We start from the raw sequence: 16046 nt of genomic DNA, 5'->3' as shown, positions 1-16046 counted from the left end.
GATATATAATAACAGATAATTACTTTATTTATCGAAAAATGTTATGAGGATAAAAATAAACCTTTTCTATAATGTTATTCAATAAAGCCACCCTCAGCTTCAACAACTGCTTCTATATGAGATCTAAATCATCTACATGCTTGAATCATGTGGTCCTGGTTCATTTTGGACATTACTCTACGGCAGCTTTCAAAGAATCTTTGGTGTTATGGGCGTGTTCATTGACCTCTCTCTCAACAATGTTCCACATGTAACAGTCCAATGGATTGAGATCTGAGGAATTAAGAGGCCAAATATCAGGGGTTATGTGATCATCAAAATTTTCACCCATCCATTCCTGTGTTGGTAGAACCATGTGTGATAGCGCAGAGTCTTACTGAAACACTTATGGCCTTCAATTGCATACACTGTCTATCCAGGGCTTAATTATTTCCAGAACCTCAATGTAGGTGGCAGAGTTAACTCTAAGGCATTGTGGAAAGAAGTAAGGAGGCATCACATGTCCTTCATTGCTGACAACCCTTAAGTCCATGACAGTTGCAGGAAATTTTGTATGCGTAACACTCGAAATTTCAGAAGACTCTGCACATAACCAGCTATCGTCATTTCTTCTCTTAACTTTCAAATCAAATCTTCTTCTGCTGGATTTTTCAGTTGTTTAAGAACCTTTTAGATATGATGTAATGATTTTCTTTTGCTTTTTCTGATAAACTGATGTTTTTTCATCATATAAGACTTATATATGATGTCTTCATGGACAACATTTCTGACTGTTCCTTCTGACACATGTCATCTTTTGCAATTGACCTCATGGACTTTCTGGAATTGTAATCAATGGTCTGTTGAACTTGCTAGATCAATTCAGATGTTCTGATGATTTCAGAGCATTTAGAATGCTTTTGATGCTTTGATATTGGTGATACATTTCCATCCTCAGTCTCTAGCTCCTTACAAACTTTGTAGACAAAAGATGAGGCAACTTTTAAAAAACGAGATATTTCTAAATCACTATGCTCAGCCTTTATAACCACAATAACAGCAAGCCTCTTCCTTTCTTGAGTAAGCTGAGAGTCTGCCAATATTATTTTCAGAAACAAAGATTATAGAGAGTTAGGAAAACAATGCAGCAATGACTCGAAAAAAGGTATGTCTTCAAATACCTTACGCACCCTGTATGTACATATATGCACATACATATATGTATATACATGCTTACACACACACACGTCTGTGTATACATGCTCACACATGTACATACATGTCTGTGTATACATGCTCACACATGTACATACATTCACACACACACATACATGCCTGTGTGTATATATGTATATATATATATATATATAGATATATATATATTCACACACACATACATATATACATACATGCCTGTGTGTACATCATCTCCGTCATTGTTTAACGTCTGCATTCTATGCTGGCATGGGTTGGATGATTTGAATGAGGGCTGGCAAGCCAGAAGGCTGTACCAGGCTCCAATCTGATCTAGCAAAGTTTCTACAGCTGGATGCCCTTCCTAATGCCAACCACTCTGAGAGTGTAGTGGGTGTTTTTTACATGCCATCAACCGCACTTGAGTTGTGCTTTTACATGTCACTGGCATAGGAGCCAGTCAGGCGGCACTGGCAACGATCATGCTCAAATGGTGCTTTTAACATGCCAATATACATGTATGTATATATATATATATATATATGGTTAGCTGAGTTAGAGGTTATTAAAATAACCATCTAAGGGATAAAAGTATCCTACAGGTATATTACTTATGTTTAACCATGGGCATACATATGTAAGCATATTATGCTCATAAATTATAGGTAAGGACAAGGATAAATAGGAGTTTATTGGGAATCAAAATCTTCTCTAGGCTCTTCTTGTTTATTTATTCTTCACTCTGATGAAGCTCCATGTTCCAGATCAGTTTTATTACCAAATATGATAAATATTTTTTAGCATATCAATGGCAATACCATACAACATTGGAAGCAGAAACAGCAATATTTCTCCATTTTCTGTATTCTTCATATATATATATGCACACATATACATACATGCCTGTATATACATATTCACAAACATATACATATATGCCTGTATATACATATTCACAAACATATACATGTTTGTATATACATATTCACACACACATATACATACATCTATATACATGCATGCATACATACATACATACATATCTGTATATATATATGCATGCATGTATAAATACATGTCTGTATATATGATGAATGCATGTATGTATGACAGTTTCCATTTACCAAATTTTACATACAAGTAGTGGTCAACCCAAGGCAATAGCTGAAGATCTGTGTTCAAGATGCCACACAGCAGTATTGAAGCCAGAACTATGTAGCTGCAAAGTGAACTTAATCACACAGCCATATCTGAACATATATAGTATGAACTTGAGAGACAGGCTGAATAGAAAATTAGCTGAGAAAGCACGAAAGTATTTAGAAAATATACCTGATATATTAAAAATAAAATAAAAGAAGAAATGACTTCACAAACATAGACAAGTAATTTTGTGAAGAAGCAGTGGTATCTTGAAGTGATGATGGATTCTGAGACTGAGCTGACCAAAAAAGAGAGAATGACTATTAAAAGATTGCCTAATTCATGATAGGAACCATAAGGATAATGGTGATGGCTATAGAATAGAGAGAGAGACAGACAGAGAGAGAGAGAGAGAGAGAGAGAGAGAGAGAGAGAGAGAGAGAGAGAGAAAGGAGAAAATGAGGCCAAGAATAAAAAACAGAAGTTAATGAGACGGGCAGAGAGAAAAAGAGGGGGAGGTTAACGAGAAGAAAGGCAGAGAGAATGCAATTCGGGAGTTGAAACGACCCAGAAGGGTTAAAACTTAATTTATCCAAATTAGTAAAAGACAAAATGGTAAGTAAAATAGAAAAATGTTTATCATCTCAACACATGTCCCAGTATGTGTATGTGTGTGTGTGTGTGTGTTACACATGCACACGGCTTTCCCTGGGAATATGCTAACATAACTGGCACATATCAGGACCACCCTCGTAGAATGGTAAAGAACGAATGGGTGTGAGGTTTCAGCATTTTTTTTTTTTACCATTGTTGGAAACGAAAATGAATCATTATTATTATTATTATTATTATAAAAGCAGAGAGCAGGTAGAATTGTTAGCATGTCAAACAAAATGCTTAACAGGATTTTGTTCATAATTAGTTCAAATCCTAACAAGGTTGACATTGTCTTTCAACCTTCCAGGGTCAATTAAATAAGTACCTGTTGAGCACTAAGATCAAGATAATCAACAAGCATCCTCCTTCAAAATTTCAAGCTTTGTGCCTATAGTACAAAGAATTATTATTATTATTATTATTATTATTACTACTACTACAGTGTTGGCAGAAATGGGGCATCATCTATGTGAGTTGGGATTTGATCCAACAATTTCTAGCAAAGTCCCATGTGAGTGAAATGAGGTGAAGTCAAACTATGTAGAAGACAGTCAGAGGAACAGTCCTCGGGTGGTAGATTATCCTTGTTGCACAATTTAACATGGTCACCTGACTATTAGGTGCCTTTACTAGAGTGCACTGCTGCAAATATACAGACTCAGATCTTCCTCCCTTTCTCCTACCAACCTTGGGGGTTATTCTAAAAAGGGCTACAGGCACCAACCCACTTCCAATTACTAAGTTATAAAAAAGATGTAATAAATTGTCGTTGTTGTTAGTAGTAGTAGCGGTAGCAGCAGCAGCAGTAGTAGTAGTAGTAGTAGTAGTAGTAGTAGTAGTAGTAGTAGTAGTAGAAGTAGTAGTAGTAGTATTGGATTGACAAGAACCATTAAAAACCATTAAAAAGTGCTTTACAGTATTAGCTCTTTGTTTTGATTTCAAATCTCATTGACGGCAACTTTGCCTTTCATACCTGGGGGGGGGGGTTGATAAAATAAATACTAGTCAAGTAAGTACTCGAGTTAGTGTAATAAGCTAATCCCCTGACTTCAAAATCGCAGAACTTGTTCCTAAATTAATGGTTAGGGTGTTGCACTCAATCATGATATCATAGTTTCAATTCCTAAATTTGGTGGGGTGTTGTGTTTTTGAGTAAAACACCTTCATCTCACATTACTCTGCGATCATTTCAACACTTGACGCATGGTACACCATTCACCCGTTCAGGTAACATCAATTTCATGGAAGGAGTGAGCTAATGTAAAGCACATACATTTGATCATTATAAACAAATCATTTGTACAGATTATTGAGCAAAAAACTGAACAATCTTACATTGTCTTCAAAGCCAAATAGAATCTATTTACCTTTGTCTTTCACTGTTCTTAGTTTAAATATTGCCAGGTACTACTTTAACTAACTCATGAAAATCATATACTTAGGAATCATCTGAACACTTGTCATGAAAACTCTAACTCTAGTGCTCCCACTACAGTAAGCTGTCACTACCCAGGGCAATAATCTTAAACTAACAAGAGAGGCTCAACACAATTATTTGACCTGTTCAAATTGCAGCCAAATCTTCAATTCAGACTCATCACCTTAACAAAAAGGTACATTAGATAATGTGGTTTATACACACACACACACACACTAAGTTGGAAGAAAAAAGACATGATGACCGTAGCTGAAATACCCTCGCTGGTAGATCTACTAAAAGTGGGCTAAGCAGCAACGTAACTAAATAAACTGAGTTAGTGTTAATCATTAGAACACACAACAAACGATGGTAAACAATTGAAGACCTCTCAAACGCAAACCCTACACCCTATCAACCATAACCTGGTTTACTTATATAGTTCTGGTAAGTAGATCTATTAATTTACAATATCTTACAATAAACTAGTGATAAATTGAACATTTAATGCAATCAGCAATTCAGCTGGCATCTCATAAATAAGCTTTTCTCAACAAGCTTATTTACAAATGAAGTAACAATTCACATGGTTTTTTTACACAAACAACATACAAATAACTACTGTAGCAATAACATCCGAATTTATATTGCAATTTTTTTTTTTTTTTTTTTACTGAGATTAGAGATTATTTGTAAATATATAATCCAATCTGTGAAGCATTTCCATGAAGCTAAACTGATAATTAAATATAAAAGTAATTAAACATCATTGAAAAGCTTATTTCAACACTTTCCTACTCCCTCATTTTTATCGATGCAAGTGTATGGCATATTAGCGCACGCGCGCGCACGCACGCACGCACGCGCACGATGTTTGTATGTTTCCAGGAACTAGAAGCATTCCTAAATTCCAATTTCGGAAACTATTTTATTCTTTTAAATGAATTTCTCCAAAATTACTTGGGGGGGGGGATTTTAAGGGGTAGGAATGTGGACCATGTTTCATATCTATAAGTAAGTAAGAACTGAATCACCAGCAAAGCAGATCCCTGGTCTATCTCAGTGTCTCAAGTAACATTTCCAAATGATCTGGGACCTCTTTTCAACAATGAAATATAAAAGATATCAAAATAAATATACTCAGGCACAACAAATACCTGCAATAGAATTAAACTCAGAACTTACAAGTAATCTAAAACCATATTTACTTGACCACATCATTTCCACATAGATATGTTGTAGCCTTAAATGTCTGCTCTTGCCTTGTTCAGTCTATTCTAATAGACTGATGTCTACAACTCTTTCCTGCAATCAGACCTAGACACAATGCAGCAATGGATCACAGACTGGCAACTGAAACTGGCTGTGGACAAGTGTACCACCATGCATTTTGGGAGAAAAAACCCTGCGTCCACATACTCCCTCCACAACACTGATATCAAGAAATCCTCTTGCGAGCGTGACCTAGGCATCACTGTCAGCAGTGATTTGCGTTGGACAAAGCATATCTCTAAAATTGTCAAGAAGGCCGAGGGTGTCTTGGCATCACTCAGCAAGACTTTTGTTAGCCGCTCTCCAGCCATCTATTTAAAACTGTATACAGCTATGGTACGACCACACTTGGAATTCGCATCATCAGTTTGGAATCCCTATCTTGCTCAGAACATTGACCTCCTGGAATCTGTCCAGAGACGTGCAACCAAACGCATACCCTCCATCAGACACCTACCATATTCTGAGCGCCTTGTTTCCCTGGGCATGGATTCACTGAAGCTCCGGCGTCTAGCGACGGACTTGGTAAACACCCACAAGGTTATCAACCACCTCACCAACAACAACACTGAACACCTTTTTGATCTCCATGTGTCTAACACACGTGGACATGCCTACAAAGTCAGAAAACAGCACAGCTCCCATGACTTTCGGAAACATTTTTTCACGCTCAGAGTTGCTGAAGCATGGAATAAACTGCCTGCATCAGTTGTTGACTGCCATGACACTGCATCCTTTAAGGCCCTCATGCTTCCCGAAATCCGTCGAAACTAAACCTGATTATATATACACTTTAGATGAGTTGTAGTGCACCTGAGCACTGTACACAATTATTATTATTATTATTATACCAAGTTTTCACACACCTCTCCTTTGCGTGCACCCTTTGCTATTATCTCAAAGTACTTCAAGGACATTTCACATCATAAACTAGAGTAGTCAACTTTTGTGGGGTGGATATCAAACTAATGCTTTTAATAGACAAGTGACACTTTTATATCTAACTTTACTTCCAAAGATCTTCTGCCATATAATGTTGCATTTTCTCATGTAAAACATGTCTTTCAAATGAAGTGAGTATCCCTCCATTTATCCATGTTGAAAAGTACAATTTCTATTTCACAGCTGTTGTTTGAAAGTTTAAAACATTTGGTTCCAATCATTTATCCTAAATATCTAAATCCTTAAAAACCACAAACATAAAAAGATGCATCATCATTTTAACATACATTTTTCTATGCTTTTTTTTTTTCTCAGACAATGTTCATTCAAGATGGATGCTTTTTCTGTCACTAATTTTCACCTATTTTCAAGCAAGGTAATATTTTCCCCCAACTTCAGACATATTTTCATGAGACATTGCAAAAAACAGCACTGCTTGTATGTCAATAGTGTTTGCTTGCAACTAGAACATGATGTCAAGTCAAAGAGATAGAAAAACACACACACACACAAAAGCTTCTTTTCAGTTTCTGCCACAATTCATTTCCATGGCTTTGGTCAACTCAGGGTTTAAAGTTCAGTGGACTGAACCTGAAACCACGCAGTTGTAAAGTGGAACCCTTAACCACACAGCTTTGCCTGTGCTTACATAAGCAAAAGATCTTTTAAGTGCAGTTTCATTCATTTCTGCCGATTCCTTAGTCTAGAATCCACTCAAACACCCTCCTGCATCCCTCCTATAAAAAAAAATTAATAGGGTTAACAAAATATCTAATAACCCATTGGACAGTACAACAATACTATATATACGAATTACCAAGAATAATAAATATGTGACTAATTACAATTTTTACATTACTTATTAAGAAAGAAACAAAAATTTTAAAGAATTTGTTCTGTTTTTGGGACCCTTTCTAATGGCAATATTTTTTCAGCTGATCTCCATGAACAAAATTCCTCAAGTAACAAAGAACTGGAAAGATAAACTTGACAAATGTCAGATTATATATTAATAACATGCTGCATAGTCAAACAGAAGTGTTCTGTTTCAATTTGCAAAAAAGAACAGTGTATGTATATGAATAGGTAACTATTTCATTATTAATTGATACATATCTATCAACAGCTGGTTATCACATTGTAATTAAATACAGAGAGATAATTTATTCATGTTCATATAATAACAAGTGAACTCATTAACTACATACACATACAAATGGGTGAATGGTGAATAGGTTCACATTGCGAGCTCATCAATTTGGGTTCAGTTCCACTGAAAAAGTCTTCTACAATCTTCAAAGTTTAGTACATACATGACAACTAATGTTGCTTGCTATGCCATGAAACTTAGCAGTTCAATGAACAAAATTGATCAAATGAGTATCATCTGAAAAAATAATTACAGGGGTTCAATATGATTGACTAAACTTTTGAAGGCAGTGCCCCAGCATGGTCACAGCTCAATGACTGAGCAGTAAAAGAATAATAATATAAAGACAGCTTCCTCAATACAAGCCACCTTTAACTATACACAACAACTGCTCAACAAGAGTGGTGCTGCTTTCTAGAAGTGAGATTAAATAAGTAAATGGAATGTAGTTTTTGTGTGTGCAATTAAACAACATGGATGCCTTTGGTGAAGCTATAGATGTTGATTATAGAGTCAGTGATTAAATATGTGCTAAGTACAAGGAATACAGTGATCAGGAAACAAATTAGCAATCATTACTGCACTTTTTCTACATTTTGTACTAAGTATTCATGAGTTAAAGACATCATTTCTGAAACTGTTCACCCCACTGTCAGTCTCAAAACCTAATTCATTTTCAATGTTGTCAGTAATAGCTAGAGTAGATGACTAGGGAGCCTCTTTAAGCCAGAAATAATCGAATTAAATCATACGCCACTGTCTTAAAAGGGGACAAAACACACATTTGACAATGTAGATATATCCCTAAAAGATGGAACAGCATAGCAGGAATGTCATTGATCACTGGTGTTCATTATAATAGCTGAACTGGAGTTTAACCCTTTCATTACCAATCCAGCTCTGGCTCTGAGTACAACTGTTTTCATAAGTTTTGAATGAAAATCTTCCACCAAACCTTAGTCACAATTTATGTACTTAACACTAGCTGAATGATAAGTTATTTCACTAAATTCTTTGTTATATTTAAAATAATTGAAAGAAACACAGAGCATCTCAAAATAAATCCAGTAACAAAAGGGTTAATAACAGCAGCTGGAATACTCTAAATGAAGGACCCTCATACACAAGTACAAGGCATAACCTCCACAGTGAACTACATGAGCAACTATTCTCAAGTATTCAGACAAAAACATGATAAGAAACAGCAGCAGCAGCAAGAATAATTCTACTGGGATGAAAATGCTGAAGAACAACAGCTCTTGTGTTCCGACCAAAAAATATTTGCCTGTCTCCCCTGTAGAAACACACCAGAACCTACAACCACACAAAAACAAACTAGATATTGGAGAAAGTCTGTGCACTACACCCCATCCAGTAAATCAGTGCATGTTGGGGTGCACAATACAGACCTTCAGTAGATAGGGGTATGCCATATTAGGAACCAATGGATTCTAACATGTTGTGAGTCCTCCTTCATCAGGGAATAAAGAAGAAGAGCTGGAGCAGCAGAAAGAAGCCCAGGAACACACATATTTGCTTAACATTAATGAAGATAGCAGAATTCCAATGTGAACAACTGTAACAATTCCTTCAAAGAAGAATCAAATCTGACGTCACAGAAGATAGAATCAAAGTCTTGGTGGGATTGTAGAAAGCAAGAGAAATCTTGGCATAGGGATTATCAAGAGAGTCATATATTGTTTTCTCTTCTGCTTTATACGTTTCTCTTTTCAAGCTAGACCACAACAGACAAATTGAAGTCAAGCTTTAAATGTTGGAGTCTGAAAGAAGATTGAACTATTCTCATCAAAAATATACCACTGCCCTAACAACTACATCATAAATAACCATTAAAAAAGTAAACTATTTAAATATGAGTTAATATTAAAAAATGCTTTATTTAGTGAACCTGAAAATGTAATTGGTAAGACTAACTTCCTAAATAGCTAATTCACACTGCAAACTGTTCTGACAAAACCCCCTAAAGTGTAAAGGTTTGATTTGAAGCAACTGACCCAATAAATTTAATGCCAGCTTTCACACACACATGCCAGGTTTATTAGAATATCAGCTATGTCAATTTGGACTGAATTACATCATTGGTGAATCTATGTGTAATGTTTACCATTTTCATTGAGGAACACACTTTCTCCAACTGAAGTCTTGGAACATATGTTCTTCATTTTATATATGGTAGGTAGTTTGTAGAAAGATCTTTTGAGCTTTGCAGTGAGGAGGTCAACTGTTGAAATAGTTGATATCTCCACTTTCACAAGGTCTGCTTCGAGTTTTGATATTAGAAAATGTTTCATAATCTCAAGATTTTGAAATCTGCTAGAATAATAAAAGGGGCCAAAGTTCATAAAGAACAAAATTGAAAAAATATAAATAAAACAATTTAAAGAGACTTTCATTCCATGCAAAACATTTTAATCTTCACTGAAACTGATTTATACACACATATACACACAAACACACACGCAAATAGGGAGGGAGAGAGAGAGAGATCACACACACGAGAAAATTATCTACTAGTAAAAATTATGGGTTTTTAAGAAATGGGAAAAATCAATTTACTAATTTATAATTAGGGGTAGATTTTAATTATTCAAATTCAAGCATAAATTTAAAATCAGCCAAGATAGTAATTCTTCTAAGCAACAAGATAAACAACGTTAAGAAGAAAGTATATGAACATACCAGTGAAAATTGAAAGCAAATAAGTGAGACAAGGCCTATTAATCACACAGGTGGTTTATCTAATTATCTATTTAAAAAAAATATATATAGGTGCATAACAAATTATAAAAATATAGGGATGCTAGAGGATGTAAAAAAAAATTACCTGAGCAAATTCTTTATTTAGACTCATGTCCTCTTCTAAACTGCTGGCATTTTCATGAAAATGGGCCTGCGTATGCATCCATGTGTGACCAAACCACCAAAACTTGTCAGAATTAGCTGGAAGCAGTATTGTAGTGAGAATAGAGAACTATGGCAGAGGCAGTATTTTTTGTATTATAATTGTAATGATGGTAGCTTCACACACTGGAAAACTCAAAAGTATACCTATATTCCGTCGTGGCTAAAATTTGAAAATTGTACAATTTTTGCAATTTGTTTTAAGTTGAATTCATTTCATTTGTAAGGTATGTTATTTCCTTTTGGTAGTTGCTGCAGCTACAAAGTGGATATATTTTTACAAGTTTTTAGTTTGTAAATCAAATTTGAAAATACAAACTGTCTTAATGTCATGTAACTAAGCAATAAGTGTATTTTTTAAATTTATTTTTTATACTTATAAAAAATATCTTAAATCTGATATTAGATAAACCAGCCATGAAGACTTTATACATTATGTGTTGATTTCTAATAAAGGCACAAGGCCTCATATTTAGGGGACAGTTATAATTGATTAGATTGATTCCAGTAAGATGAAAGGCAAAGTTGACCTCAACAGGATTTGAACTCAGAATGTAAAGAACCATAATGAAATATAAGGCATTTTGTCTGATGGTCATACAATTCTGCCAATCCAATATTTCCTTATAGATTACATTAAATTTACAATCTAATTTTTTTCCGCTTTTTAATTGAAAATTTATTAGATAATCAATTGTTGGTATTAGCAATTTGATTTTCCTTATATCACTGATATCTTTAATAAAGCTATGAATGTTGCAACTATTTCTCTCTTAAGTATATTAAGTTTCATGTACACCCCATTCTATTTATTATCTTATATATATATCTATATTAGTCAGAAAGAAAGGCTGTGCCAATGACCCATTACAAGGCTTCTGAGATTGGTGGGAAAGCAAGCAAGCAGCATCTTCAAATTAGAGACCTAACCTGGATGCTTGTAACAGTGTGGACTCTGCTAAAAGATATTTAAGGTGCCAAGTGGTGGTATTAAACCAGGTGTGAGATTTAGTCTACTATCCTAGTAAGTCATGGTGAGATTTGAACTCAGAATGCAAAGAACTAGAATAAATACCACAAGTTGTCCTGGTTTGAAGTTCTTAAAGTACCACCAATCCAATCCAATCCACCACCCTGGGTCAGTACTTTTTTTGTTATTGGATCTGAAAGGATAAAAAGACAAAAGTGACCTCAGAAAGGTTTGAACTCAAGAGTACAGAAAGTTGAAATGAGTACCTGAGGCAGTATAATTGACATTCTTAAGACTGCTAATTCGTCGCTTTAAACTACTGTAGGTTCACACATATTAAAGCAGTTGAAAGGTTTGAGGACAGAGTGTTTCCCCTCAGGATAAGCCCTCATTAACTTCTTGAAGTACTACTAAATGTAGAAAGAGAAAGTACAAAGAAAATGTCTGATTTCCAGTAAATTTTATGGAAGGTGGATGAGAGTGGTTAAGTGAGCTTATAATAACTAAAAGGGAGATAGTCCGTGCCTTAGGTGTACTACAGTGTGAGGTGTTCTGAGTTATCCTATGTGGCTCCCTCACCACATTTCTGGTTCATAATTTGTTGCATAACAGAGTTAGCAAACCTCTACCTCCTACAGAATTATACATGTGGCTAAGAAATTATTATTATTAGAGAATTGTAATAGCACCAGGCAAAATATTTTGTAGTATTTTGTTAAATGGCTTTATGCTAAGATTTCTGATGTCATAAGGTTCAACTTTCCTTTTTGTATTTCCAGAGTCAATATTATGATCAGTATCAATCAAGTAATGAAGTTAATTTAATAAACTGTATCCTATCCATAACCCCACTAACATTACATATCATTATTATTATTAATCTGGGTATCTTAAGTTCTTGGCAAACAGACACAGCCATCAGCTTTCAATCTTCACTGCTCTATTTATATGGACGATGTTTTTTGGAGGGAAACAAAAGACACAAACATTGCAAATGGTTTTTCTTCTCTAATAACAGAAGTATCAAACTTACCTTTGTAAAATACTAGCAAAATTAGATATCAGCATAATTGTAACTGACAATAAGACAATATTTTAGAATTATGAAAGACAGAGAAATAACTTAAGTGGAAATCAAAAACAGAAAGACAGACATGGTTTCTTAAGAACGTCACTCAACTGCACAATATTTGTATTTGACCAGGCTAAAGGTTAACTTTTGTAGATAAAGAAAGATAGAAGTACTGCTATAAGGTGGTGGCAGGGGATTTAGTATAATTGTGATATTTCATTGAAACACCCTCCCTTCGCCCATCCAGAGGAAAAACGGATCAAAATCAACCTTGGTAAGATCTAAACTCAGTATATAAAGAGGAAAAAATCATTTAGTCAAAGCCATGTACATAACAAAGATAGGATGGATACAGTCAGAATACCTTTGATCGAAAGTTTAACTAAGTGTGAGCTGATTCACAATTAAACAATAACAAAAGGCTAAAAGAATACTAATGGTGAATTACGTTGACTACATACGCATAAGGATGACTCTCTTCTGCAAAGGCGGGAAAATAGACAACCGAACTAACCCATTATACCATAATTTTGATCACAGATTGATAGATATAAAAGAAAGCTAACCTGAAAATATTTGAACCCAGAATAAAAAGATTAGATGAGACAAAATACTGTCCAAATAACAGATTTAGTCAGGTCAAGTTACACCACTGTTTCTCTAAACTCATTCTAGTTAGTTAATGCTCAGAATATATATCAAATATACATTTTTCACATTGCAAATTTCAATTTCCAGAGTCGAGATTGTCTATATTTTTTGTAAATCATTCTATGTGAAAGTATTGTAAGGGTAACTACAAGAAGCTAACATCCAAATAATACAATGTATCACAAGTGAATTTCAGGAAAATGTATAAGTGTAATGTGTTTGTTTTATTGCTCTTCCTCACAACAGAAAAATATCTAAAAAGGTTTATTAGACTGCCTCATGGTTCCAGCAGACAAAATGGAAAAGGTGTTACCCCAGAGAATGGCAAGGGAGATGCACTAGAACAGACACTCTGCTTTATATATATATACACACACACACACAAACAAATATACAAGTAAATTTTAATTCAGTAAGAAGTTTTTGCAAACAACATTCAGTACATCAACACATATTTAGTATGTGTGTGTTGCACACATATTCATGTGTGGTACCATGAACCTGAGAAAGTTCCTGTGATAGGCATTTGGTTTTAGATTCCTAAACATGTATAGTTGGGAAATAAATAGTGTCTGTTGTGTGTGTCTATATTGATAATTTGACTAATTAAAATATTTAATCTAGATCATGGTTTCATGAGCTACTTTCACTGGTCTAATTACATATCAAAAAGTTCCAAATGCATGCACAGGCACTACTATATTGTAGCAAAATATATTTTGGTAGATATACTAAATGTTGAACCAGCACACTCCAATCTATCCAACTGTTACTTTAAATACATTAAACTAAGAAAGTGTTCGGATTTCTACATACGACCGTAGTTTAACAATTTACAAAGTAATTCAGCACATTATCCTGTCACTTTATTGGCAGAACAATGTCAGACATAGTAGTTATGCAGCAGCAATTGACCAAAAACAGAGCTGACTCCAATGAAGCTTTCTCTAACTTATTATAACCAAGACTGGATTGATAAAAGGCTAAAATCAATTCCATCCAGTTATAAACCTTTAAGTTGTCACAGTCATCAACCTGCACACACAAAAGCTAACTTACAAGACTGCCATTAAATCATAGGCTTGTCTACCAACTTGGTAGCGAAAAGACTTTATCAGTTGAAATAAATGAGGTTTGTTGTTTGGGAAGAAAGCCATAGAAACATAGCTGTACGTTTAAAGAGTTCCTTTGCCCAACCATGTGGTTCCAGGTTCAGTCACAATGCATGGCACTTTGGGCAAGTGTCTACTGCTGTAGCCTGGGATGATCAATGATGCCTTCATGAGTGGATTTCCTAGCTTGGAATCAAGTAAAGATTGGTGAAAGAAAGAGCATCTAGACAGAAAAACCTGCTTCAGCAACTTTTGTCTTACACATACAATCTTGGAAATATAGATGTTAAAATGATGTTGATAAGTGATTGTGAGTATGTGTGGGGGGGGGGGTCTACTAGGAAATGCATCCAATTGTTGAAAATATAATATATTCATTTTGGTTAATCCTTGAAAGACAACACAAATAAAATGTCTATGGTAAAACCCAGTAGTTCAAGTGTTCTATTATTATCAATAGCTATGTTAAAGGTCACAACCTGCTACAAGCTCTGCCCTGTCAGCTCAATGTGGGATACAATAACCATTTAGCTGACTTTTAAACCCCACTTTAACATATATACAAATTCTACTTGACAAGCTGAATGGTTTAACCCTTCAGTATTCAAATTTCTCTGTCAAATGCAATGCTTATTTATTTAAACAATTTTGAATTAATCATACATTATTTCATAGTTGTAAGATTTCGGTGATGCGATTGCTTTTTTCTAGAATGATATTGTAGGTTCGGTGTGAGAGGTCAGATCTGGTTGATTTGTACATAAAACAGGGGAGAATATTTTGACTGGATACGGCTAAAGGGTTAAATGCTAAAGGGTTAAATGAATTTATTAGGAATTGTTCAGCAGATGAAGAACCAAAGTAGAAGCCTTTATATGGATGCTTGACCTGCTAAAAATAGCAGCCAAATTTATTTTGCTGCTGTCTTAATAAAAGGACATACTGGATATCCCTGATATACAAAACAGTTAGGGTGATCACAGCTGGAACACATTTTGATTATAAGTTTTTGTTTAATTAGAGTTGAGTCAGACTTTAGACAAGTGTAATAATAGAAGTAACTTATCCGGAGTTTTCAACATATGTTAGCTTCCACCTGAAAACCTTTTATATGTTGTAATGGGACTTAAATAAATTAATATCAGCTGGCAACCTTGTATCATATGTAAATGAGTTGTTCCAAATGAGCTGTGTTTTTGTTTCCATTTTAATAAGTTGCCTTCTGTTACTTATCCCCATCAACAACTTGAGAGGGAAAAGGTAGTGAATCCTGATGAGTCATAACAATAACAAAACTAGTTAATGGGTTTGATCCTTATTCCAAGCCAACCAAAAGGTGTCTTGTGATCTAACTATGGAAGACTAAATACAAATAAATGTGACTACATATATTTATTGATACTACACATATTTAAAATGGCCTTCATGTTGAGTTCTTGACTCTAACATCCTGGTAACAATGTAAGCTGTTGGTTTACAAAACAGATAATTCATTCAGAGAAAAATGTCAAAGAACAAGACAAAGATATAAAGAAAAAGATTCAAAAAGAAACCCCTTTCTCTCT

General features: G+C 34.7%; 1 protein-coding gene across 2 annotated transcripts in view; it reads right to left on the bottom strand.

Annotated features, from left to right (window-relative positions):
* The window catches only part of LOC115211637 (bifunctional heparan sulfate N-deacetylase/N-sulfotransferase), a 121156-nt gene that overhangs the window by 36909 nt on the left and 68201 nt on the right, over nt 1-16046 (bottom strand). Inside the window, exon 4 of one of the 2 annotated variants that reach the window (XM_029780262.2) lies at nt 10600-10715. The exons of the other annotated variant lie outside the window; for it this stretch is intronic. Coding sequence (XP_029636122.1) covers nt 10600-10715 — 116 coding nt within the window. The remainder of the gene's footprint in view (nt 1-10599; nt 10716-16046) is intronic. 2 annotated transcript variants of the gene reach the window in all.

Source organism: Octopus sinensis, linkage group LG5, assembly GCF_006345805.1.
Source record: "Octopus sinensis linkage group LG5, ASM634580v1, whole genome shotgun sequence".
Lineage (NCBI taxonomy): Eukaryota > Metazoa > Mollusca > Cephalopoda > Octopoda > Octopodidae > Octopus > Octopus sinensis.
This window is presented reverse-complemented; position numbering and strand designations above follow the sequence as displayed.